The following is a 27,398-nucleotide window of genomic DNA, read 5'->3' on the forward strand; positions in this document are numbered from 1 at the left end:
GCTCTTGTGAGGCCCCACTTGGAGTACTGCATCCACGTCTGGGGTCCCCAGTACAAAAAGAATGTTGAGCTGTTAGATTGGGTCCAGAGGAGAGCCACGAAGCTGGTCAGTAGGCTGGAGAACCTCTCCTATGAAGTAAGGCTGAGAGAGAGCTGGGAATGTTGAGCCTGAAGAAGGGAAGGCTCAGGGGTGACCTCATTTTCAATTTTTAAAGGGGCCAATAAAAAAGATGGAGAGTGACCTTCTCCTCATGCAGCCAATGAGAGGACAAAGAGGGATGATATTAGACTAAAAGTGGGAGATTTAAAGTAGAGATTAGGAGGAAATTCTTCATGGCGAGGCACTGGAACAGGTTGCCCAGAGATGTTGTGGATGCCCCATCCCTGGAGGTGTTCATGACCAGCTTGCATGAGGCCCTGAGCAACCTGTTCTAGTGGATGGCATCCCTGCCCATGGCAGGAGGGTTGGAACTAGGTGTTCTTTAAAGTCCCTTCAAACCCAAGACATTCTATGATTCTGTGATTCTCTTCTGGGGCCTCCTGTGGTTGCAGCTTCCCTTCAGTCTTCCAGGTGGACCTGAGCTGAAGAACCTTGTCTGGGGGTGATCTCTAGGGTAAGGGCCAGCACATGGGTTAGCAGAGGCTGTCTGATTGTCTCAAGGACATGTGCTGCATACAAGTACAGCAGGAGAGCAGGAAGCTCACATGGCTGCTGGCTCATGCTTCCATCAATGCAAACCCTGACACAGGATCCCAGCCTTGCTTTCCAAGACTCTCTTCACACAGGGCAAGGGCATTAAGAGATCGGCAGGTTAGGGCACCAGTCCTTCTTCAGTCACTGCTCAAACCGGGTGGTGCACCAGGAAGCCATGGACATGTGGTTCTGCATGAGGAGTACAAGTTAGGGTACCCACAGTCCAGTTCTTGTCTTAGATGAGATGAACATCAGTATTTGAGGCAACTTCTAGACAAGGTCAGCTTCCATCTGACCTCTCCTCATCCCTCCTCTCGCCTCTCCAGCTCTTCCTGGCTGTCTCCCCATGCTGCCCATAGGGCTGGTAGTGCTATGAGCAGACCAAGCAGGCTGTGGTGCCCAAGAGGTGACTGCACACTGGCTGTGCTGCACACGGTGGGAAGTAGACCCAGCTGGATTGGGATCACAGCTGCTAAGCTCTCACTCTGGGTTCAACATCTGTGTCTGATGCTCAGAAAGACTAGGGAACCTTTCCAAGGACTCTAGAGGTTTCCAGGTATCTTTACAAATCCAGGCAGTTGTATTTCCTCGAGGATGAGAGGAACCCCTCTAATGGGTTTATGTGGCAAGGTTTTGGTAGCAGGGAGCCATAGGCATGGCTTCTGTGAGAAGACTCTAGAAGCTGCCCCATGTTAGGTTAGGGCCATGCTGCTGACCAGAGCCGAGCCAATAAGCGATGTTTGTGTCTCTGTGAGAGCATATTTAAGAAGTTGAAAACAAACAAACAAAAACAAACAACAACAGGAACAAAACCATGCTGCCACACAGCAGCTGGCAGAGAGAGAGGAGCGAGAAACAGCCTTGCAGGCGCCAAGGTCAGTGAAGAAGAAGGGGGAGAGGTGCTCCAGGCGCTGGACCAGAAGTCCTCTGCGGCCTGTGGTGAGGACCATGGTGAGGCACTGTCCCCCTGCAGCCCATGGAGTACCATGGGAGAGCAGGGTTCCACACTGCAGCGTGTGGAGGAGACCACGGTGGAGCAGGTGGACTCGAACTGACGGAGGCTGTGGCATGTGGAGGACCCCTGCTGGAGCAGATTCCGGGCCGGACCTGTAGCCCATGGAGAGGAGCCCACGCAGGAGCAGGTGACCTGGCAGGAGCTGCTGCCCGTGGGGGACCCAGGTTGGAGCAGTGTGCTGAGGGATGGACCCTGTGGTATGGACCCATATCTGGAGCAGTTCTTGAAGAACTGCTGCCTGTGGGAAGCCCACGCCAGATTGGTTCACCAACGACTGCATCCCATGGGAGAGACCCCACAGCACAGGGGATGGGAGTGATCAAGAAGCAGTGGCAGAGGCAAAGTGCTATTGTCTGACCACAACCCCCATTCCCTCATTCCCCTGCACCACTTGGGGAGGAGATGGAAGAGAGTGGATGGTGGGGAGGCATTTTTGGTTTCTTTCCTGTGTTTCTCACTTCTCTAGCTTGTTAGTAATAGGCAATAAAACTTACTATCTCCCTACTCTGAGTCTGTTTTGCCCATCACGGTAATTGTTGAGTGATCCCCCTGTCCTTATCTCAACCCTTGAGCCTTTTTTATTGTATTTGCTCCCCTTTTCCACTTGAGGAGGGGGAATGAGAGTGTGGCCGTGGTGGAGCTTGACTGCCCACCCGAGTAAAACCACCACATGTCTGACACTCTCATGGTGAGGAAATGTTTCCTAATGTCCAGTCTGAACCGCCTCTGGTGCAGCTTTGTGCCAATCACTTGTGCCTGAGGATGACTTGAATCCTTTTCCAGACCCACCTTCCCTGTGCCTGCTGGTTCAACATTTCCTCCATGGAGACTGCAGACATCTCATTTGCCTGTAGAAGCCAACATACCAAAAAGATAGTATGAGGGAGTCAGCTCAGACCCAGTGGCACACATATTTTATCAAGGCTACAGAGAAGGAGAGCAGGTTGATGTTTCAGATGAAATGAGACAAAATCAAATGTGTGTCAGAACATCACAAAGGTACTTAACAACAACAACAACAATATAATAATAATAATAATAATAATAATAATAATAATAATAATAATAATAATAATAATAATAATAAATAAATGAACAGGACTCACATGAATATACTGTGAGTCATTTGTGGAGAGAGATGAGAAGTTTACCAGCAATGAAAACTCTCAATGAAATCACTTTGTTCAGTGCAACTTTCAGCTCCTGGTTTCTCATGCTGTAGATAAAGGGGTTCACTGTTGGGGGCACCACTGAGTACAGAACTGCCACCACCAGGTCCAGAGATGGAGAGGAGATGGAGAGGGGCTTCAGGTAGGTAAACATGGCAGTGCTGAGAAACAGGGAGACCACAGCCAGGTGAGGGAGGCACATGGAGAAGGCTTTGTGCCGTCCCTGCTCAGAGGGCATCCTCAGCACGACCCTGATGATCTGAACATAGGAGAGCACAATGAATACAAAACACCCAAAGTCGATGAAAAGATTACCCATAAGAACCCAAACTTCACTGAGGAAGGACTGTGAACAGGAGAGCTTGAGGATTTGAGGGATTTCACAGAAGAACTGGTCCACAGCATTGCCTTGGCAGAGGGACAGTGAAAATGTATTGGTAATGTGCAGCACAGCATTGAGAAAAGCAGAACCCCAGGCAGCTGCTGCTATCTGGGCACAAGCTCTGTTGTCCAGGAGGGTCCCATAGTGCAGGGGTTTGCAGATGGCAACGTAGCGGTCGTAGGCCATGATGGTGAGAAGAGAATACTCTGCTGACATCAAAAAGACAAACAGAAAGACCTGTGCAGCACATCCTGCATAGGAAATGGCCCTGGTGTCCCAGAGCGAATTGACCATGGCTTTGGGGACAGTGGTGGAGATGCAGCCCAGGTCGAGGAGGGCAAGGTTGAGGAGGAAGAAGTACATGGGGGTGTGGAGGCGGTGGTCACAAGCTATGGCGGTGAGGATGAGGCCGTTGCCCAGGAGGGCAGCCAGGTAGATGCCCAGGAAGAGCGCGAAGTGCAGGAGCTGCAGCTCCCGTGTGTCTGCAAATGCCAGGAGGAGGAACTCGCTGATGGAGCTGCTGTTGGGCATTTGATTCCTCTGGGCATGGGGACCTGTCTGAGGAGGGAAATACAGCAAAATATTAGGCTCAGCCCTGTGAGCAAAACCTACTCTGTTTCTTGTTAAACCTCAGAACTGCTGCTTCCCTATCAGGAAAACCTCTGCTGCACGTTCCTTGGTAGAGCTCTGGTTTTTCCTACCAGAGGGTGCCACTGGGAGCAAGGGACTCTGGAAGTCCTTGGCATTACTGCTGCACTCAAGTGAAATCTTGCCTGAGAGGCAAGGGCTCTGTCCCTTAGAGCAGAGTAAGGGCAGCTATCCTGTCCCAAAGTCCTGGTTACAGCTGCCCTGGACTGGCACCACTTTGAGCTCAAAGATACCATCATACCCAGGTGTTCCCTTAGAGAAGAGCCTGCACACTGCTCAGAGGAAAGGAATCCAGTTTCCAAGTGCAAATCTCTCCTGTGGCCTTGAGGATGGTCTCAGTTCTCCACGTGTAGCAAAGAACACTGAGGGATCACTGCAGCTAACACATAGAGATTTCCAGCAGCATTTCCACGCCCTTAGCAGTCAGGTGTCTTCTCCATGGATAGCACAGAGCTGCGATGGCAGAGCTGTGCCCTGGAGGGGGGCAGCCTGCAGCCCAGCAGAACTCTTGCAGGAAAAGTTCTGAATGCGCTAAAAACAATGCGACCTGAAGACAGAGTAAGCTCATTCACAGCCCCACATACAGCCCTACATGTCATGACAGGACATGGAGGCTTCTCCTCAATTCATGTATCTGCATGACGGAACGTGCAGCATTCTGAGCTGCACCTGACTTATCCCCTACATCACTGACTCAAAAGGAGAATCATGAACAAGTTCCCATGCCAATATCTCTGGTGGTCCATGCTGGGGGAGCTGAAGAGACCAAGGGCTGTACTGTGGAAGACAGCAGCAGTGCAGGGATGGCAGAGAAATTTCAAAAGTCCCCTTTCCTTGTTTCTTGGAGCAGCTCCCTCTCACTCCCTGACCAGGGCTCTGCTGCCTGCAGCTGTCCCTGCCTGCAGCTGGGTCTCTGTCCCCACGCCTCCTGCCTGCAGCTCACAGCCCCCATCCCACCCGCTGGGTGCTCAGCTCTGCCCTGCAGACACCTCCTGGCAGCAGGGCTCTGCCCAGGGGCAGCTCGCTGGGGACATGTCCTAGAGGCAGGGACCCTGATCTGCACCACAGCCCTGGCCTCCCCTTTCAGCATCCTGGCTGCAGAGCCTGCTGCCAGCCTGTGACAAGAGAGCACTCAGGGCCTGGCCTTTCTGCATTTTCCTTCTGCCACAGACTTACCCTGTAATGTGCTGCAAGCATTGGTTCCCCATTGAGCTTTCAGTATCCCACAATTCACGCAGCCCGTAACCTCTATCTCCCTTCTCTCCCCTCCCAGTGCCAGCCACAGGTAGTGCCCCCAGCCCTGCTGTACTGTGCAGAGGAGCTGCTCCTGGGCAGAGCTGTCTCTCTGCAGCGCTGCCCGCTTGCCAGGAGCTCCCCTTGGGCCCAGGAGCCTGGCCCAGCTCAGCAGCAGAGGCCCAGCCCAAGGCCTCCCTTGCTCTGCCCCCCACCAGGCTCCCTGCACATGGCCCTGGGGCTGCAGGGGAACCTGCTGGGAAACAGCCTGAAGGGATCCCTGGGGCTCCAGCCCTCCCATGGCACACACACTTCTTCACACCAGTGTCATTTCTCCTTACAGAACACCAATTAAGTGTAACAATCACATCTTGTCCCACTATCAGTTTGGCCATGAAATCAGGGTCAGGGACTGATCTCCTTCATCCCCACTTAAGGAATTAATTCAGCAGAGTCAGTCAAGGCATCTCATGCCTGTTTTTATTCCTGGGGCTGGAAAGGGATCTCAGCTCCCTCCCATGCCTGCCACAGACCCACAGGAGCTGGGATTCCTCAGGCCTCAGTTCAGGTGTCCACAACATAGGCACCTTAATGCGAATTACTGAGCCACAATAGCTCCTTAGTGGAGATGGAGGACAGGCAGGAGCTGTTCGGATGGAAATACCTGCTGAAATTTGAGGTTGATCCTTTGGTCTGATGGGACATTCCTCAGGCCAACTGAAATGGCAGAAGATGCCACATGTAGGACAACTGAGCCTGTCCCTACTCCTTATGTGCAGGGCAGCCTGCAGAGGCTGTCAGAAGAGAAAAAGGAGTCATGTGTCACAGGCAGAGCTAAACCTATTCTGTTCTCTTTTAAATGTTCTCTTTTTTCCTTTCTCTTCTCTGTGACCCTTGGCTGTAATGGCTGTTGTGTCTCGGACATCTCCATAGGGCCTCAGCTCTCACCAGCAAGGTCTCCCTGCCCTTTGTGCCTTGAGGCAGGACTCTTCAGGTGTACAACAGGTAGTGGGTGGGGATAAAATCCGTGGTTATTTTGCAAACTACACCCTTAACAGTCCATGGGACCTAGGGGCCTGCATCCAAGGGTACAGGGAGAGCGTTCTGGCCTGAAGGTACTGGCTCCTTATCATCCCAGGAAGAGATCAGACAGCAGCATTCAGGTGCTGTAAGAGATCATTTAAATGCTCTTAGAGCTAAGACTATAAGGAGAGAAGACTATAGATGATCTATTAATTTGGTGTGACTTCATTCTAGACACAATACTCTACCGTTAGCCTCAGATCTCCATCACATGTTTGCACTGACCCTATGGGATTATTAAAGGTGAACAAATTTTGCTGATCAGTCCTTGGCTCTGCAGTTGACGAATCAGCATATATATGGGAATCAGGGAATCTTGGGTGGTGCCATATTGCCACTGGTGCATCATTTGGGTAGCTACTGGCACGTCGACCCTCAGCAACCCCACAACTGAAGGATCCTGTGAGGCACCGGGCAAGGTAGAAAACTGTTGAATGTGCATAAATCACCATAAATCACCTCCAGCATGGCCAATTGCATCAGATATGGGCTGCCTCTCTCCCTGGTTGTCCATTTGCCTGGGTGACATACAACATCTTCCTTGAAGGGATACTTTTCCTTTACACCTGACAGGAGTTACCTCAAGAGAGGGAGGATTTGTGCCCCCTTTCCAATTGCTTTGTCAATGCCCCCTTCCCTGGAGAGGGATCCCAGCTGCTTGCTTTCCCTGCCCTCTAATTCCAGGCTACCGGCCCTGTTATCCCAGTATCAGAGCAGCCAGGTGACAATGTGCTGGCCTAGATGATGGCTGAAATCTAATCACACATCTCACAGCTCCCCAAGGTATGGTGCTCAGGAGCTTACTGCTCCTTTTATGTTATCTCTGTCTTCATCCACCTTTTCCTGTGATGGCTCTACTTGGGAGTAGCCTGCCTCGTTTTCTTCTTCGTCCTTCCCCGTATGAGCAGGAGCTTATTTCCTAGCTAAGCAAGCTGATTTTGTCTCTCCTGTTTCTTCTCATATGCATGTATGAGTGATAGAGGCACAGGTTGTTTCTTTGGCCCAGTCGCAGGGATTGGAGTTGTGTAGATTGCAACTCAGTAAGCATAGGCCAAACCCCAGCACATTGCAGTGATTTCTCTCTCTTTGGAATCGCAAGGGTGATGACACTCCTTTTTCAAGCACTCTGCCTTTTTATTTATTTATTTATTTATTTATTTATTTATTTATTTATTTATTTGGAATCTGCACTTCTTCAGGGGTGAAGTTAGAAAGCATTGGAGGTGCCCACAGTTCTAGGTGCCTGCCCATATCCTCCCACACACCCTGCCCCTCATAATTATCCCGCCTCAGGGCAGATCATTGTGTGGCATTCTGAAATAGTTTACTCTAACCTTAAACAAAACCTGAAACACATTCAAGACACATAACAATATGTACAGGCTGATTTGAACATCCCAAGGATTCCAAGTTTTGAAGAGCTATTATAACTAGCTGTGGGGAGAAGAAGTGTCCCCCCTCTCCCCCCCATCATTTCCATAGATTGGCTCCCCGAGGTGAAAAGTAAAGACTGTTAATTATAAATAGTTTCTGAGAGAACGTTCCTCGAGCATGGAGGTGACAGCAATGCTGAGTACAACTACCAGATTTGTCTCATGACCAGTAATTTTATCACAACATAAGGCAGTGTTAGGCCGTGGAGTAAACTAATAACCATAAACCAGCTCCCACAAAGGATAAACAGCACAACAGGGAACACACACAATATGTAATGTGCTACCCAACACAGTTCTGAGACCAAACACAACTACTACACCAACAAAAAATGAACATTGTGGTCAGCAACTATGAAGCTGATCTATTGCTTCTAACAACTTTATTTTATCATGATCCAGTCATATCTGTCTTTATCTGAGCCCTTTATGGCCCACGCAGGATTCATTTGGGAAGGAGGGCATCCCACAGGAGGGACCCAGAGAGGGCAGAGATTGACCATCAAGGAGCAGTGGAAACAATGTCATGGACTCACTGCAATTCTCAATTATCCTGTTCCACCCAGGACAAGGAGTTACAGGAGGCTGGATGGGGGGAATGGTGTTTTTAGTTTGCTTGTAGTTCCTCAAGGTTGTAGTGCACCAGTGATAGGCAATAAAATATCTTAATCTGCCTATGCTAAGTCTGTCTTGCCTGTGATGATAATTGGTACCCATGAGGATATTTGGTGGGTGACCTCCTGTTCTACCTCAAGCCTTGAGCTCTTTTCATCATATTTTTCCCCCTTTTTCTTGTAGGTGGGGAAGTAAAAGAGCGGTGGCCATGGAGTCCACCTGTGTACCTGTGTAAACCCACCACAGTATGGAGATTGGAAGGGTCCAGCACCAGGGCTGTGGCCATCCAGGGATGGCATCTCAGCACCCAGAACACGCTCTGCCAGCCTGATGGCACAGGAGAGAAGGAGCAGAGGTTCCCCTGAAGGAGATCAGTACAAGGGGAAGGCTTGATTTCCAACACAGACATTTCTAGCACATTCCTGAGAGGCCTGTGGAGCTGCAGGACACACCAGTCTCTGGGACAGCAGACGCCCTTCCTCCCAGAGCCAGATCCTGAAGAGGCACCAGCTCCCAGGGAAACCTGGCCCTGGACTGTCCCCATCACAAGGAGGTTGAGCCATGCCCAGAGGAGCCCTGGGGCTTAGGGCACCCCTAACATCAGGACCCAGGAATCCTGGCTACCACATACTCCCCTGAGCCCAGAGGGACACTCAGGCAAGGCTCTTGCAGCAGCCACCAGCCATTTCCAGCCCACCGCAAAGCTTTGGACAGCTGACAGCCCCTGTGACACATCTTGGGAAGGGGCTCTAGACACCCTCACCTTTGGGGGAGAGCTGCAGGAGCACTGGGAACAGAGAAGTCATGTCAGAGGCGATGGTCACCCTCCAGCAGCCCTCCATCTCGCTTGCTGCTGGCCCTCAGCTCAGGACAAGGGATGCGCGCCCTGGCTCCTCAACCACAGCTCCTCTGCAAGGTGCCCCTGCTCCTCCGCCCGTCAGCGAGGGTCGCCCAGTGCAAGCTTGCTGCCTGCTGACCCCACTCCTGGCCACAGAAGGACAGCGCTGGGGAGCACCCAAGCAGTGCCCAGCAGGGACCAGGCCTTGCAGGGAAGTGCCGGCACTGCTGCTGCTCCAGTGACGATATCCTGGTGATGCAGTGCACCCCCTGTGACATCAACCTGTGACATTTGAAGGCCTGTGAGGTCAGCAGCATGGAGATGGCACAGCTCAGGAGAGAGATAAGAGATTCACTTCCCTTCTGCCCAGTTCTTTTCGGGATCAGGAACAGATCAGGGACATCTCCAAATGGTGGCAAAGGCCATGGAATAAAGGCAGTGGAGCCCTGGAGATACCACTACTGCCCCCTTATACCAACATGCTTCTGCTGTTGGGAGCCCTCCCACACTGGTTGGGTTTGAGGCTTGTCCTGGGTCTTGGATTTTTCAAAAGATGGGAGCAAAGGCACCTGGGATGGAACAGCCCCTCGGTGTGCCTGAACTCTTCACTGCATAGAACTCACTTCTGAAAGAAAGATGGGCTTTACAGAGTGAAGTGGGGTACATACCAGGGCCTCAGCACCATCCCCCAGTCTGCCATGCAGGAGGCAGAGGTGGTACACAAGGGAAGGGCAGCCGTACCCTCAAAATGTCATGATGAGAGAGAGGAGTAGGGAAGTGTTGCAGACAAAAAGGGGAGTGGGGAGAATGGTCTAGGACAGATGCCGTGCTCTCCTGTAGGCTGCCACAGCCTCCCCACAGCACACAGCTTTGGGCCTTCAGAGGAGTTGGAGACCACAGAAGAGGCTGAGGTGGGAGGGCAGCCTGCCCCTTGCAGCTGGGCTGCCAGATCTGCCTGCAGGAGACCACTTGTGTCTGTGTCCACAATGGAGGAGGAACCCATCCTTATTTAGGATCTAAGCTCTCTCATTTCAGGAGACCTGTGGCATGCTGAAGGCAGGACTGCAGCCCCTGACCGTACTGCGCACAGATGTACCTGGTCCCGTGTCAGCTGGACCATGTCAAGTGGGCTGCAGGGAAAGACAAGAGCTCGCATGTGCAGTGCTGGGTGTAGGTCTGTCTGTGAAAGCTCATCTCTTTGCATGTGTTGAAAAGCAGCTGGACTACATCATGCCTTGTGCAAGAGGAGTGTCAAGACACAGGTTTTCCTGTTTGCAAGTCCCAGATCCTGGTGAACATCACCTGGGTTGGCCCATCTGGCTGCTGTGCACAGAAGCTGTCTCCAAGAACCCACAGAAAACATGGGGAATGTTTGCACCGAGCACTGTCACTGTCCTGTGACTCTCAGTGATTAAAGGCCCCCAAGGTGACATGGGGTCATTGAACTCAACTTACTCCAATGGCTTCCATAAGACTTTGCCCAATTCTTTAACCTGCCTTCAGAGATTTACCTCCTGCCATGCTGTCACCTGACTAACGCACATTTTGAACCCACAAGGGTTCCCCCAATCTGCTGCCCAATCCATAGAAGAGATTGACGCATCCAGGCAGCTTCTTTCATGCTGAGGGCAAATCCCTGTTGATCATCCCCAATTGTCTCTTCTGAAGAATCTGCACCCATTCAGCATGACCACACTGTCACCCTGACTGACTCTCATCTGACCTTCACCCACAACGGCTCCCCCAAGCTGCTGCCCATCCCATAGAGGAGCTGCTCCTGCAAATGGAGGACAATACTCTGTTATTCATCACCCCATCCAATGTCCCTATCCAGCACAATGCCCCAAGCTGAGGGACATGTCTCCTGACACCTCGTCAGATGTCAATGTCCCAGCCCTGTGACAGCAGATTGCGATCCAGCTGCTCCTGCCTGTGCCCTAGGCTATGGGCATTGGGGCACAAGTGGGCTGTGTGTCGTGCTTGTAAACAGGACAAAGGGACAGGACAAAGAAATTGATTCCTTCTGGAAAAGGAGAAATAACCCTGCTGTCAAGAAGTGTGTCTGCCAAGGGGAGGGAGGGAAGCCCAGGGACCCCTTCAGGCTGTTTCCCAGCAGGTTCCCCTGCAGCCCCAGGGCCATGTGCAGGGAGTCTGGTGGGGGGCAGAGCAAGGGAGGCCTTGGGCTGGGCCTCTGCTGCTGAGCTGGGATGGGCTCCTGGGCCCAAGGGGAGCTCCTGGCAAGCGGGCAGCGCTGCAGAGAGACAGCTCTGCCCAGGAGCAACTCCTCTGCACAGCGCAGCAGGGCTGGGGGCACTGCCTGCAGAGAGACAGTGCTTAAAGGCAGGCAGCAGTGGCAGCATGCCCAGAGCTCACTGCAGGAGAAGACTTCCCAGCCCTGCACCCGGTAAGTGTCTGGCTGGAGGGCAATGCAGCCGCAGTTCGTGGAGGCAGGAGAAGCCGGGGGTGCAGGCAGGGGTGTCCAGGGCTGTGGTGCAGAGCAGGGTCCCTGCTGTGCCCCAGGGGCTGTGTGCCGGGGCAGGGCCTCTGCCGCCTGCCAGGCTCAGCACTCAGCCTGCCCGGGGAGCTGCCCAGGGCGCTGCGGGGAGAAGCTGCAGGTGGAAGGAGCCCCCCCGGCAGGGCAGGGTCCTGCTGCTGGTGGGAGGCTGCTGCCTGGGGCAGCCTGCTCACAGCTCCACAGCACAACCAGGGTGTATGCAAGGGGTCTTTGTAAGCGGTGAGTCAGGTCATGGGTTAGGTGCTTTAGTCACAGATTTCCTCAGACTCTGCTTTCAGTTTTCTCTTCTCTGGCTCACTGGAAATCTAAGTAGAGGCTGTTATTTCCCAGAAGATTCAGAAACTCCTGAGCCCTCATAAGGAGGTTTATAAGGATACCCCATTAAGTCCCTTTCCTGCCCCTCAGCCCATAGAAAGCTCCACCATCACCCCTTGCTCAGTGTCAGCAGGGTCTTTGTGCTCTGGGCTCTAGGACATGCCCCCAGCGAGCTGCCCCTGGGCAGAGCCCTGCTGCCAGGAGGTGTCTGCAGGGCAGAGCTGAGCACCCAGTGGGTGTGATGGGGGCTGTGAGCTGCAGGCAGGAGGCGTGGGGACAGAGACCCAGCTGCAGGCAGGGACAGCTGCAGGCGGCAGAACCATAGGTAAGGAATGAGAGGGAGCTGCTCCCAGAAACTCCATGGCAGGGTAATTTGGGCACCTCAGTGCCATCCCAGCACTGCTGATGTTTTCCATTGCCTTGACTGCCATCCAGCAAAGCCTCTGCCCCCACAACTATGGGATCTCAGGCTGCGTTGTCCCCTTGGCAGCAGGACCCTCAGAACAAAGAACCCCTCCTCCCCCCCCAGAATCCATCTTTCACTCCATTTCCTGCATCCCTCACTAGGAACCCTGGGCCTTTCTTCTGTTTCCCCTCCCATCCATCTTGCCCTTGCTATTCCCCTCAGACTTCCTGGGGAGTGGGTTTAAAGATAGAGCTCAAACACCGGAATACTGAGTCCTGCTCTGGAGGTGAATCCCTGGGAGCAGAGTGCCCAAGCTGTTCTAGCCAAAATGGCTCTGGTCACTGCAGTGCCTAGTGCTGGGAAATAATCTGGCTCTGTTCAGGTCACTGTGGTTTATTTTCATCCAGCAGGGGTTTTCCTGGAGTTATCCTGCTGTAGAATGTTGAACACCCTCCCTGTATTACAGGTACACTGCATCTGAATGAAATTATGAGTTTCAGAATGGGTCACCGCCTTTCCCAGCAGTGCTGAATCCAATGGAGCTCATGTGCAGAGGTCGTGGCTCCAAACAGTGCTCAGCCAGCACAAACCAGAGCTTCAGCCAGAAAGGAGAATGAAGATGCTGTTGAGAAAGTGAATAATTGTGGCGGTGGGTGAGAAAGGAAGAGTGGTGCTGAAAGTGGTTCTCTGAGATTTGCTCAGAGAACTCTGCCAAAGATCTCTGTGTCCTTTTGTCTTTGGACAGGCCCCAAGGCCAAGAGGCATCAGATGTCCAACAGCAGCTCCATCTCCGAGTTCCTTCTCCTGCCATTCGCAGACACACGGGAGCTGCAGCTCCTGCACTTCGCACTCTTCCTGGGCATCTACCTGGCCGCCCTCCTGGGCAACGGCCTCATCCTCACTGCTGTAGCCTGCAATCACCGCCTCCACACCCCCATGTACTTCTTCCTCCTCAACCTCGCCCTCCTCGACCTGGGCTGCATCTCCACCACTGTCCCCAAAGCCATGGCCAATTCTCTGTGGGACACCAGGGCCATCTCCTATGAAGGATGTGTTGCCCAGGTCTTTCTGTTTGTCTTTTTGGTCTCAGCGGAATATTTTCTTCTCACTGTCATGTCCTATGACCGCTACGTTGCCATCTGCAAGCCCCTGCACTACGGGACCCTCCTGGGCAGCAGAGCTTGTGCCCAGATGACAGCAGCTGCCTGGGGCAGTGGGGTTCTCTATGCTCTACTGCACACTGCCAATACATTTTCCCTGCCCCTCTGCCAAGGCAATGCCTTGGACCAGTTCTTCTGTGAAATCCCCCAGATTATGAAGATATCCTGCACACATTCCTACCTGAAGATTTTTTGGGTAGTTGTGGTTGGGGTCTGTTTAGCGTTTGGCTGTTTTGTTTTCATTCTTTTTTCCTATGTGCAGATCTTCAGGGCTGTGCTGAGGATGCCCTCAGAACAGGGCCAGCACAAAGTCTTTTCCACATGCCTCCCTCACCTGTTTGTTGTCTCGCTGTTTATCAGCACCTGCTTTTTTGCTTACATGAAGCCCCCCTCCATCTCCTCTCCATCTCTGAACCTGGTAGTGGCAGTTCTGTACTCGGTGATGCCTCCAACATTGAACCCCCTCATCTACAGCATCAGGAATAAGGAGCTCAAGTGGGCTATTAGGAAAGTAGTTTCATGGATGTTTCTCAATAGTGACAAATTTCCCCTCTTTTTCCAGAAGTGACTTAACTTGGTACCTCCCCTCAGGCCTGGTCTTTCTTTCATTATCAATATTGTTATTGTTCTCTTTGGTATCATTTGATTTATTATGCTCTTAGAGTAATATCTCTTTTTCACCCTACTTCTGCGGAGGATTGAGACTCCCTCTTGCTCTTGAGGGTCTATAAATATGTTTCTAAGAGAAGGTCTGAGTAGTCTCTTATATAGCATTTGCAAAATAAAATGGGATCTCTGCAGTGCACTGTCTAAAGTCTTGGCTGTTTTTTCAAGGTTGTTACCAAGCTTTCCAGAAGCTTGTGCCACTTTCCATCACCTATCAGCCACTTTCCATCATCTATCAGTGGTCATGGTCATCCAGAGAGTTTCTAGGTGAGTAGAGACTTGCAAATGTGATGCCCATCTTTAAGAAAGGTCATAAGATGGACCCGGAGAACTACAGGTCTGTCAGCCTGACCTGGGTGCCAGGAAAGGTGATGGGACAGGTCATCTTGAATGCAATTATGCAGCATATGCGGGACCACCAGGGGATCAGACCCAGTCCGTATGGGTTCAAGAAAGGCAAGTCCTGCCTGACCAACCTCATCTCCTTCTATGACCAGTGACATGTCTGGGGGATGAGGGAAAGCCTGTTGACATAGTCTACCTAGACGTCAGCAAGGTCTTTGACATGGTCTCTGACAGTATTGTCCTGGAGAAGCCAGCAGCCCATGGCTTGGACAGGCACACGCTTTGCTGGGTTAAAAACTGGCTGGGTGGCCGGGCCCAGAGAGTAGTGGTGAACGGAGTGAAATCCAGCTGGTGACCAGTCACCAGTGGTGTTCCCCAAGGGTTGGTGTTGGGGCCCATCCTCTTTAACATCTTTATTGATGATTTGGATGAGGCAATTGAGTGCACCCCCAGTATGTTTGCAGATGACACCAAGGTGGAGCGAAGCGTCGATCTGCCAGAGGGTAGGAAGGCCAAGCAGAGGGACCTGGACAGGTTGGATTGATGGGCAGAGGCCAGTGGGATGAAGTTCACCATGGCTAAGTGCTGCGTCTTTCCCTTTGGCCACAACAACCCCATGCAATGCTACAGGCTTGGGGCAGACTGGCCTGAAAGCTGTGCAGAGGAAAAGGCTGGATGTAGTACTTAGGGACATGGCTTAGTGGGTGATATTGGTGGTAGGGAGATGGTTGGACCAGAAGATTTTGGAGGTCTTTTGCAACCTTAATAATTCTAAGATTCTGTGCTTCTTATTATGCACAAGTCCATGGTTTCCTGGTGCTTTGCCAAGCCTAGGAAGTGTCTGAGGAAGAACTGGTTGGTGCCCTATATTCTCCAGCCCTTAATGCAACCATCTTTCCAGTTGGGTGACATCAAAACTATGCCTGTGCCCTGTGTCAGGGCTTTGACTGATGGAAACATGGTCCAGCAGCTGCAACAGTTTGCTGCTGTTCCTCTGGCTGTGTCCAGCACATGTCCATGAGACAGTCTTCTCCAATCCGTGTGCTGAACCTCAGCCCAAGAGTCATCAGCAAGTCCTCATCCTGGGTCCATCCCAAGGACTGAAATGCAGTTGTGACCAGAGGAAGTATGAGCCCTCTCCTGTCCACGGCTGGATGCCTTTGTATGCTCCACAGGAAAAGGGAGCATATTGATAACATGCTAACACTCCTTTCACCACCTCTGTATCTGTGGGAGCTGCAAAAAATGTCTCTCAGTCCTAAGATCCAGCAAAGCCCAGCTTCTTCTTTCATCAGGAAGCTGGAGAAATTCTCTCAGAATTTCCAATACTCTCATTGACACAGGCAACTACACACAAGTGCATGCACAAACACACACTCTCATAAATACACAGATGTGCACACAGGGCATGGACACAGCCGACCACACTCAGACCAACTCCAACAGGGAGCAGCACCTTCACAGCAACCACACCACCACCAGCACACACAGAGCCTTGAGCAACACACCTGGCCCCATCCCATTCCCCACCTCAGCCTGCTCTGCTCTGAAGGTCACCAGTGCTCCACACATCCCCAGCAGCAATTACCCATGGGTGCAGACGCACACAGGGCTATGTGGTTCCATGATTGTATGATTCACCCCGACACACCCAGGAGTGAGCACACTCACACAGCAAATAGCCAGCAATAGAGTTGAATGAGAGGGCAGGACAGTGATCAGGCACAGGGCCTGACATGACCAGCCCTGACCAGCTCCATATCCACACGCAGCTGGCCCCTTGCATCCCTCTCCCCTCCTCTTCCACAGGATTCTTCCTCCTCAAAACACGTTAATCCCTTCCTTTCTTACATGCAGTCCCCTGCTCAATTATCAGTTCTCAACAATCACATTGTCCCCCACTGATCCTTAGTTTGCTATACCCGTACCCACATTTGGTAATTCAGATAACATTGCCTACATTATCTGGGCCTCCAACAGGAAAGAGAGCTTGACGTGTCACAGATTTGCTCTGTGCCAGACTGAGGAGTGGCATGAACAGTCCTGGGCAGGGCATGTTTTATGGTAACTGGGCTCCATGCAAGGCAGAAAATCGTCAATTTAAGGCTTTAGGTCTGAGTTGGGCTGAAGACCTGAGATGGGCCAATTTTTTTAACCGTTTCAATCATTTCACTTCAATCAGCACACTTCAATCAGCTGAAATGATTGAACACTTCTAATACAATGTTTGAGCTGTCCCATGACATTTTTTCCCTTGGATGTTTATTACAGCAAGAGAAAAAATATCAGTCTTCCCCTGTACTTGCATGACTCTGTCTCTTATGCTCTGCACTTCATCTCCCTAGTCTTTCTGGTATTTTCGCTTGGCTTTATGAAACAGACCATGTTGGAAGTCACTTTTCCAGCACAATGTCTGGACATGTGCACTCCCCATTCTTCTCCAGATTCCCCTCCCCTCACTCTTTGATCATTCAGATACCTCTCACCTGCACAGTTGGTTTTCAGAACTTGAGGAATCTTCAAGATTGCCCATATTTCACTTTCCTATCTCATCAACCCTACAACCAACTCTGTAATTGCATTTCTACTCATCATTTCCTATCTATGTCAAACATTTCTTGTATAGCCATCCCTTGTGGAAGGTGCACCTCATTGGAGGCAACTTGGATTTGGCTCACTGTTCAGGACATTGGAGTTTGCTTGTTTGTGGTTAAATGTTAATAACAACATCCAAAACTGCCTGTGTGCAGCCAGTTGTCTGAGGAAAGGAGGTGGGACTTGGTGAAAAGATGCTGTAACACCCTGCTGTGGACTTCAGTGGAGAAGTCTGGTGTGAGGAAAAGTGATGCAAGTCCCAGGTGGCTGATGAGAGAAGTGGTGGGGATGGAGAGCTGAGCAGCAAGGTTGTCCATACAGTCTAGGACTGCAAGGGACTGCTTTTCCACCCATACAGACCTCTTTAGGAGACACTTTGGATCTATGACAACTAGAGAATGATGCTATCAGTTCTTCTGAAAACTCTAAACTAATGGAAAATAATCTTAAATAAGGAAAATGCTCTTAGAAATCTGGTCATTGAATACTTTCTCTTTAAACTGCATTCTTGAAATCTCACTAATTAACTGTACAAGTCTGGAAGACTGGATGAAAATGGCTGAATTGTAATGAGCCCCATGGTGCATTTGGTGCTGAGTCCATAAACTTCAGGTAGTGAGAGGAGAATGATGTAACTGCAGGAGAAGTTAAAGTCAGGAGACTTTGAAGTGTCTAGGAGCATTAATGGGCCCCAGTGAGGGTCATTACTGACAAAGCCTCCCCATGGACTTGTTAGAACAGACAATTGGAGGCCATGATTGCAGGTAGGCAAAGGCACTGGGCAGGAGACTCTGATGCTGAGTAAAGGCCTTGGTTTGTTTGGTGAAGCAGAAAGGCCAAGTCATGGCCCCCAGGCCCTGGGCAGGGATGTCCTGTTCCTCACCCATGGCTCAGGGCTCTTCCTGGGGCAGTGGGATGTGGGGTGTGTGATGCTGTGTGAAGGACAACGCTATGATACCTGCTGGACTCTCCACTGGGTTGCAAGGAGGCATCAAGGCCCCATTGTCATGAGCACAGCATGTGTTCTCATGAGCCTCAGTAGCAGAGACAACTGCCATAGCCAGGGGGACAAAGACCTTGGTGCTGCTGGGGCCTTGCAGCCTTGTCAGTGCACTCGGTCTTCATCACCACAGGCTGTCCTGTACTGTCCAATTCTTGCCCTTTTCTCCCTGCAGGCTACAGGCATGCACTTCACTTTTCCACTTTGCTCTCACCCTGGCATTTCCTTACTTTCACTGAGGTCTCCCCACCCTCCCTGGCTGTCCTTTGAAACACACTGGCATGGGCTGACCATAGACTCCTTCTGCGTGAATTCAGGTCCCACAGCACTACCCGTTTAGTGACATTTCCTCCTCCTCATTCCCACTCTTCACCTGCCAAGCAGCACTTTATCCCACTTCTGACTCTCTCCTGCTATTTCCCACCACTAGAGAATCCGCACCAGGATCTTTGACACCACATGCCTCCTGCTGGCCTTCCAGTTTCTCAGGTAGACGTAACCAAGTTGTGTGCCCATTGCTGTCCCACCATGTGCTCAGGCAGAAGGGACTTGAAAACCCACACCCAAGGCCTCTTCCTGCATGGGGCCTGTCAGGCTCTCAGACAGAGGGCATCTCACAATCAGTCTGCCAAGCAGGTACCTTCTGCTGCCTTATCAAGGATGCTGGCGGGTGTGAGCTGAAAAGCACAGATGTTAGCCAGGAGGCAAGGGCTGACACAGCAGCTGCTTCAGGAAGCAGTCACCTCATAGGCCCTTTCCCCAGCCCTGTTACTGCTGCTGGCCTGTCAGCTCCAGAGATTGACCTGACCAGAGGCTTCCTACTCGTTGTTAAGTTCCTGAGGCACCAGAAACCTCAACTTATTCACCCGGCACCGTCATTGTGTGCCAGGACCTGGAGAGATAAAAAAAAAAAAGTAAATTATCAAGTAAATTTTCTACCCTTAGTTTATAAAGTAAATTTTCTACTACTGCTTCAAATATGGGATCATTCTTTGCAGGATCTACTGTGGTCATAGGAATGCAAGATGTATCTCTGCCTCTACCTCTCTCTCTTTTCCTCTTCCTCTGCCTGCTATGTCTTCAGAGAGCTCTCTGAAAGACAGGTCATTCACAGAATCACAGAATCACAGAACTATAGGGGCTGGAAGGGACCTCAAGAGATCATCGTGTTCAACCCCCCTGACAAAGCAGGTTCCCCAGAGCAGGTTGCCCAGGTAGGTGTCCAGACAGGCCTTGAGTATCTCCAGAGAAGGAGACTCCACAACCTCCCTGGGCAGCCTACTCCAGCACCACAGATATCTACCAATCCCCACCAGAAACAAGTGGTGACACAGTGTCGTATCTGTCACAATAAACAAATAAATGTTCCAAGAGACCTCTGATTTTTATCTTCTTCAACTCTTCTGATCAAGGTAGACTAAATAGATAAGATTGATCAAGGGCTCCTCTGAGCTTGACACCATCCAGAAAAGATATGAAAGTGTGCTCCATCCGGTAATTCAGAGAGTCAATAATGACATTCAGCAGTGCTGCCCCAAGTGCTGATTGCTGAGGGATGATGCTAAGAACTGGCTGACAGCACTATGTGTCATGGATGATATCTAGGCCTGATTGTCCAGCAAACAGGCACACCCACGGCCTCACCAATTTGTTAAATACACATAGCACCATTCTGGCTATAAGAATTCTTTGAGACAAAGCCAAAGGCCTTGCTAAAGACAGGTAGGCACCTTCTCTTCCCATTGCTTCCCTTTCCTTCCCCTCCCCTATAGGTTCAGCAATCCTATTTTTTTTCCTTCAAGTGCCTGGAGGTGGCTGTGGAAAAGCTTGCCCCATCACCTTCACAGGGACTGAGATGAGGCTCACCAGCCTTCATTCTCCCAACCCTCCACAGCATGAGGAATGGACACTGGCTGAGGGCATTTGTGCAGCCTCAGGTTCGCCTCAGCACGTGTACACAATGTGCATGCTGAAGCCTCAACTGTACCAGGCACATCTGGACTTCTGACTGAGACATTCTGTGTCCCACTGCAGAGGAACAAACCACCTCTCTGAGCTGGGCTGAGAGCCCTGGTCCTGGAGCTCCTCAGGCAGCTCCTGCTGTCCCCAAGCCCTGGCAGCCTGCCCCAAGCTGCAGAAGTACCCAGGGGTTTCTCTTTCCGTGTGCACACACACGGGGCCCCACTCTCCTCCGAGGACTTCCCACCTCAACAGAGAGCCTTTCCCAGGAAGGAGCACGCCTGTGCTGGCCTGGCCAGCGATTCCTGCACCCTCTACCCATGCTCCCTACCGCCCCAGCTGTGGTACTGCTTTGCAGAGCAAGGGGGCTGTGGTGTCTGGAACACAGGGGCACTCTGCAGGGCTGTGCTGGGCAGGCTGAGAGGCAGAGACAGCTCATGAGGCTCTTCCACTGACTGCTTCCCACACCAGCTCTTCTGTGGCTGTCGAGGGTGCTCAGAGGTAGCCTGCCTTCTTTCCAGTGCCACAAGAAGTGTTTGGGTGCTGCACCCTGTGGCATTCCACTATTCACATTCCGCATTCGCTCACCAGACTTCTTTCCCCATTCCTGCTATGTCCCCTGGGTCACGGGGCTCTTCTTTTCCTGCTCACATCCAGATTTAACACTTTATCACAGGGGGACTCCACCTGGAAGAGGCTCATGCTCTGTGGGCTCCATTCACTGCTGACCCCCTGGGACACACTGTCCCTGCAGCTTCCCTGGGCTCTCCTGATTCCTTCCAAAAACTGCTCACGTGCCACCAGCCCCAGCACATGTTGTAGTGCCACAGGCAGGTTAATTGGAGACTCCTAACAATCTGCCTGAGTGCTGGACACCAACAAGCCAGCTCCTCCTGACCAGCCTCCATACCCTCAAACACCCAGCTGGAGCTCTGATCACTTCACCCTGAGCCCATGGAGAAGCAGGCAAAGCCAGGTCCCCCTTTAGAATCCATTTCTGGACTGCAATGTTCTTGACAGCAACTGTGAAGGAAGACCTGAGCCCCCAGGCACTACCCTGAGCTGAATCACTTTATGGGATGGAAATGCTGTTCTGGAGGCCAGCTGTGTCACAGAAATGCCCGTTGCCTGTCCATGGGATTGGTCACAGGGTTGCCACACAGCAGTACTGTGACCAAGCTGCAGGAATAATCAGGCTTATGCCAACAGAAAAGACTCAGAAGGAGAGTGTAGAAATGGGATGAAAGTAGCTTTGGACAGACCAAACCCTTCTGCTTCTTGGCAGTGCTGCTATGGTGGGTCTCTATATTCCTCTTCATTTCCACCCATGGGCATTACCGTGGAACCCCCAGCAAAATTCTCAGAAAAAGCATCTCAGACACACTCTTCAGTGCAGGTTCCTTTATTTTGTTTAAATATATGAGTAGGATCAATAATGACAATTTATATGGAAAACATTGTTGCCCTCATTAATAACAAAAAAAAAAAAAACACCAAAGAACAAAAGACAAGCTTGGCATATCATGAGTTTTATTATGAGTGCTTTGCAGAAGACAGGCAGTGCATTACTTCTGATGTACACCCACTCATGACTTTGCGCAGTGCATCCTTGAGCTCCTGGTTTCTCATGCTGTAGATGAGGGGGTTCACTGCTGGAGGAACCACTGAGTATAGAACTGCCACCATCAGGTCCAGGGATGGCGAGGAGAGCAAGGGGGGCTTCAGGTAGGCAAAAAAGGCAGTGCTGAGAAAGAGGGAGACCACAGCCAGGTGAGGGAGGCACGTGGAAAAGGCTTTGTGCTGCCCCTGCTTAGAGGGCATCCTCAGCACAGCCCTGAAGATCTGCACATAGGACAGTACGATGAATACAAAACACCCCCAAAACACAAAAACACTAAATGTGAGAAGCCCAATTTCCCTTAGGTAGGAGTCAGAGCAAGAGAGCTTGAGGATCTGGGGGATTTCACAGAACTGGTCCAGGGTATTTCCTCCACAGAGGGGCAGGGAAAATGTATTGGCAGTGTGCAGCAGAGCATAAAGAACCCCACTGCCCCAGGCAGCTGCTGCCATCTGGGCACAAGCTCTGCTGCCCAGGAGGCTCCCGTAGTGAAGGGGCTTGCAGATGGCAACGTAGCGGTCATAGGCCATGATGGTGAGAAAATAATACTCTGCTGACATCAGAAAGAAGAAGAAAAACACCTGGGAAGCACATCCTGCATAGGAGATGGTCCTGGCATCCCAGAGGGAATTGGCCATGGCTTTTGGCAGAGTGGTGGAGATGCAGCCCAGGTCAAGGAGGGCAAGGTTGAGGAGGAAGAAGTACATGGGGGTGTGGAGGTGGTGGTCACAGGCTACGGCAGTGAGGATGAGGCCGTTGCCCAGGAGGGCAGCCAGGTAGATGCCCAGGAAGAGCGCGAAGTGCAGGAGCTGCAGCTCCCGTGTGTCTGCAAATGGCAGGAGGAGGAACTCATTGATGGAGCTGCTGTTGGACATGTGCTGCCTGTGGACATGGGGTTCTGTCCAAGGAAGGAAAAACATGTGAAAAGTCAAACATCTACAAAATCTATTGCATAGGTCGTTTAAGCTACTTCTCTCTCACCAACACACAACAGACTTTCACTGCCTTACTCCTTTCTGGAAGGCCTCAGTGCAACTCCCTGGCCAGAGTTCTGGCTGGGTTCTGTTGGTGATGTTCCTTCTGTGAGCAGGAGAAACTGCCATTTGGTACGGGGAGAGTCGGTTCTGATCTGCAGCCAAAGGCATAGGAACTGGGTGCAACCTCAGATGCCTGCTGGCGAGGGGCATCTCCCTCTTTGCAGATCCTGAGCAGCAGGTCAGATAATCCCTCAAGAAACAATAACATTGATGGTGGCACTGGCTGTAGGCTGAGGGCTATGAAAGAACTTGTTGAGGTTCTTTAAAGACATGCAGACCTTTTCCAGAGCAATGCTCTAGGAGCCTCAATCTGTAATAAAAACACTATTCCTCCATTACCAACAGCCTGGCTTGCCTTTTAAGCAACAAATAGAGGATTGAGTGCCTCTTCCCTGGAGGTAGACCATACCTGAACTTTCACTTGAGAAACCTATTTCAGGTTTGAATTTGTGTGAATTCTCACACCACCACCCCAGCAAATCCAAAGGAAACTCATGACCAAGTTCCCAAAACATTATGTCTGAAGTACTATACTGGATGAGAAGGGGGTTGCTCCAGGGAAGGTGGCTGCAGTGCACAGATATCAGAGAGATGTCCAAATCTCCCCTGCCATGGTGTTTCTAGGAGCAGCTCCCTCTCACTCCCACAGATAGCTTCTGTGCTGCCTGCAGCTGTCCCTGCCTGCAGCTTGTTCCCTGTCCCCACACCTGCCTGCAGCTCACAGCCCCCATTCCACCCACTGGGTGCTCAGCTCTGCCCTGCAAACACCTCCTGGCAGCAGGGCTCTGCCCAGGGTCAGCTCGCTGGGGGCACGTCCTAGAGCCCCGTTTACTCAGACCCTGCTGCCCCTGCACATGTGGTGTTGGAGCTTTCTATGGGTTGAGGGGCAAGAAAGGGACTTGATGGGGATCCTTGTAAGCTCCTTGTGATGGCGTAGAAATGATAGCCTTTTCTAAGAAGTAACAGTGTCTAATTCTATTCCCACTCATCCAAAGAACAAAAGACTGAAAGAAAAGGCACAGGAAAGCAGAGATCCAAGGAGCTAACTCCTGCCTTCTCTCCTCTCTTGCAAGGCGGATTGAATACACCCTGTTTGTGCTATGGAACTGTGAGCAGGCTGCCCCAGGCAGCAGCCTCCCACCAGCAGCAGGACCCTGCCCTGCCGGGGGGGCTCCTTCCACCCGCAGCTTCTCCCCGCAGCGCCCTGGGCAGCTCCCCGGGCAGGTTGAGTGCTGAGCCTGGCAGGCGGCAGAGGCCCTGCCCCGGCACACAGCCCCTAGGGCACAGCAGGGACCCTGCTCTGCACCACAGCCCTGCCCACTCCTGCCTGCACCCTGGCTTCACAGCCTGCAGCCAGCCCACAACAAGGAAGCCCTTGGGGCCTGGCCTCTCTGCATTTTCCTTCTGCTAGAAACTTACCATATTATGTGCTTTAGTCATTAAATCTCCAATGATCTCTTTCTATACGCTCAGTCCACTCAGCCCATAACCTCTCTCTCCCTTCTCTCCTCTCCCAGTGCCACCTGCGGTCAGAGCCCCCAGCCCTGCTCCGCTGTGCATGGGATCTGCTCCTGGGCAGAGCTGTCTCTTTGCCACACTGCCTGCTTGCCAGGAGCTCCCCTTGGGCCCAGGAGCCTGGCCCAGCTCAGCTGCACAGCATCTGACCATGGCATCACTTGCTCTGTGCCCTTGCGCTCCCTCCAGGTGTCCCCAAGGCCTCAGTGCTGACAGCTCCTGAAAGCAGCAGGGTTTCTGCTGGGGGGTGGTGTTTGAAGCAGACTGAAGTCATCACTGACTGCTCCTCTCTGAACACAGGAGAGATGCATTTTAGAAGTGAGATTAGTGCTATTAAAGTGTGTTTGTCAAACACGAGCACAAATGATTTCCTCATTTAACCCCTGTTGTGTTCTCACCGTGTAGCAGGTCACCTCAGGCATGACAGCCAGGGATCATGTCACCCTTCTGAACACCCTTTACCACGTCTTTGAGAAACTGAGAAAGAAACATCTTGCTCATTGGTGTCCTAACAAGATAGGGGGGACCAGAATGCTCTAAAATGTTTTCTATGAATGGAATGGGACACAAAGACATCACTGCTTGAGTTTCCCCTGCGGTCCATATGGAAGGACCTCTACTCATAGACAAGCCTCTTCTTCCTCTCACTTGCATGACCAGCACAGTGACTGGGATGTGGAACACCCTCATCATTGTGCTGGTGCCTACAAGCAAACACCTGCAGATGCCTTTGGCTTTCTTCCTGGGGAAGATTTGTCCTCCTTGCAGACCTTGTACAGCTCCACCACCCTGTGCCAGATGCTGGCCAGCTTCCTGGCTGGAGACTGCACCTCTTTTGATCACAGAGGTGGTAGCGCTATCAGCTGCACCTTCTGCATGAAGTGAGTGCTTCCTGCTGGGGGCCATGTCCTATGGTCAGTCCTGGGCTGTATGCCATCTCTGTTCCCTGAAGAGTTGTGAAGTAGAAGGTCTGACTCCAGAAGGCAGCTGTTAGTAAATCAGGGGAATTTCTCTCATGTACAGGAATCATTTCTCCTCTTCCCAGCTACAGTTCTGTGGCCCCACTGTGGTGGACCCCTTCTATGATTTTGCCCCATTGCTGGAGCTCTCCTGCAGTGACATGGTGATACTCATGGTCTTTGCTTTCAGAATCTCTATTTTGGATTGAGTCTTCCTCTTCCCTCTCATGTAGTGTTCATGTGTGTTCATCCTGTGTCGGCAAGCCCAAGGCCTTATCCACGTGCTCTTCTGTCCTCAGGAGTGTCACTGTTTTCTATGACACTATCATCACTGTCCATGTGAAGTGCAGAACAGCCCTCCTCACAGATCTCAATCAAGCCCTTTCCCAAGCCCTCATCATCCGCCTGGTCAGCCCTCAGGTTGCTTAGAAGAAGCATGGGAATGGTGAAAGGGGTGTTGGTGAAGCTGCAGATATCATCATAAGATTTATCTCAAAGACCTTGGAAAGGGCATTTTGATCAGAGACGTTCCTTGGGACTTGGAAAAAGCAGACACCAAACCCATCTTCTACTAGAAGGGCAAGCAGAAAGATGATTAAGCCTAACCAAGGAGTGAAATGCCAGCCTTAGCCCTCAACACAGACCTAAACTAAAAGCATCAGATCTTACCCTTATCCCAGACCTTGAACAGACACCTTGAGCAGAACATCAGTCCCTCCCTTGCTGCCCTTGTTGTTCTCTTAACCCTGGAATGTGATCTGTTATTCCTAAATATTAACCTGAACACCTAACTCCCAAAGCCTTCCAGCATGCACACAGTACATCTCAGCTTTAACCCCACTCCTATCCCTAACTTAAGCCATTTGTCCCCTTGGGGCAGGGCAGGGAGTGTGAGGTCCTGGAGCAGTGCATGGCATTGGAAGAGGCATGGGTGACAAGTATCTGATCAGATCGAAGGCCACAAGGAGTATGTGGCTTGGGATGCTCTGATGGGATCAGGTGTGCCTCAGGATCTGCTGGGCCTGCAGGAGGCACATGGCTATGAAGGAGGCTGGGAGGTCACTTCTGTCTCTGGAGCTGACTGACCAGCAGGAGGAACATGGCACAGATAGGGACTGCAAAGGCCAGAAGCATGCACATGGCATTGAAGAGGATGGCAAGGCAACTTCTGTTCTGCTCAGGTGACAGACCACCAGAAGGCTGATGGGATGGGAGTTGCGCTTGAGGTATAGTTTGTGAGACCATAGAATCACAGAATGGTTCATGTTGAAAGGGATCTTAAAGATCATCTAGTTCCAACCCACTGGCCATAAGCAGGGATGCCACCTGTGAGATCAGGTTGCCCAGGGCCTTGTTCAACCTGCTTTTGAACATCTCCAGGAATGGGGCATCTATAAGGTCTCTTGGCAACTTGTTCCAGTGCCTCACCTGCCTCTGAGTGAAGAATTCCCTCCTAACCTCTACTCTAACAGAAGAGTAGAATTTCTTACAGAATTCTAAGTAGATTGTGGGGCCGTGTCAAAGGTCTTACAGGATTCCAAGTAGATGACATCAGTCTGTCTTCCCTGGTCATCTGATGTGGTCACTCCATTGTAGAAAGCCACCATATTCATCAGGCATGATCTACCCTTTGGTGAAGCCATGCTGGCTGTCTTCGATCACCTCTTTGTCTTGCATATGCTTTGACATGGATTCCAGGATGATCTTTTCCATGATCTTGCCAGGCACAGAGGTGGGGCTCACCATTCTGTAGTTCCCTGGGTCCTCCTTTCTACCCTTTTTAAAAATGGGAGTGATGTTTTACTTTTTCCAGTCACTAGGGACTTCACCCAACTGCCAGGACTTTCCAAAGATGATGGAGAGAGGCTTGGCAACTATGTCAGCCAGTTCCCTCTGGACTCTGGGATGCAAGTCATCAGGCCCCATAGACTTGTACATGTTTAGTGCTGCAGGGGATGCATGGAGCACTGGTGACCTTCACAGCAGAGCAGTCTCAGGTGCGGAACGGGATGGGGTCAGGTGTGTTGCTCATGGCTGTGTGTGTGCTGGTGGTGGTGTGGTGGCTGTGAAGGTGCTGTTCCTTGTTGGAGTTGGTCTGTGTCTGGTTGGTTGTGTCCATGCCTTTTGTGCATATGTGTGTGTGTGGATGAGATTGTGGGTTTGTATGTTTGAGCATGCATATTTGTGTGTATTTGCCTG

At 51.4% G+C, this 27,398-nt stretch overlaps 3 protein-coding genes across 3 annotated transcripts in view; 2 read left to right on the top strand and 1 right to left on the bottom strand.

The window, feature by feature from the left end:
* Positions 1-8,245: 8,245 nt before the first annotated feature.
* Positions 8,246-14,073, top strand: LOC140000979 (olfactory receptor 14C36-like). Its single transcript, XM_072032098.1, has 3 exons — positions 8,246-8,266; positions 11,369-11,386; positions 13,063-14,073. The coding sequence occupies exons 1-3, from the start codon at positions 8,246-8,248 to the stop codon at positions 14,071-14,073; spliced, it is 1,050 nt and encodes a 349-aa protein (XP_071888199.1).
* The window catches only part of LOC140001003 (olfactory receptor 14A16-like), a 30,251-nt gene continuing 14,194 nt past the window's right edge, over positions 11,342-27,398 (top strand). Inside the window, exon 1 of the mRNA XM_072032146.1 lies at positions 11,342-11,513. The gene's annotated coding sequence lies outside the window, so the exon portion shown is untranslated. The remainder of the gene's footprint in view (positions 11,514-27,398) is intronic.
* Positions 21,604-22,563, bottom strand: LOC113841248 (olfactory receptor 14C36-like). Its single transcript, XM_027447931.3, has one exon. The coding sequence runs from the start codon at positions 22,561-22,563 to the stop codon at positions 21,604-21,606; it is 960 nt and encodes a 319-aa protein (XP_027303732.3).

Source organism: Anas platyrhynchos, chromosome 36 (assembly GCF_047663525.1).
Source record: "Anas platyrhynchos isolate ZD024472 breed Pekin duck chromosome 36, IASCAAS_PekinDuck_T2T, whole genome shotgun sequence".
Taxonomy (NCBI): domain Eukaryota; kingdom Metazoa; phylum Chordata; class Aves; order Anseriformes; family Anatidae; genus Anas; species Anas platyrhynchos.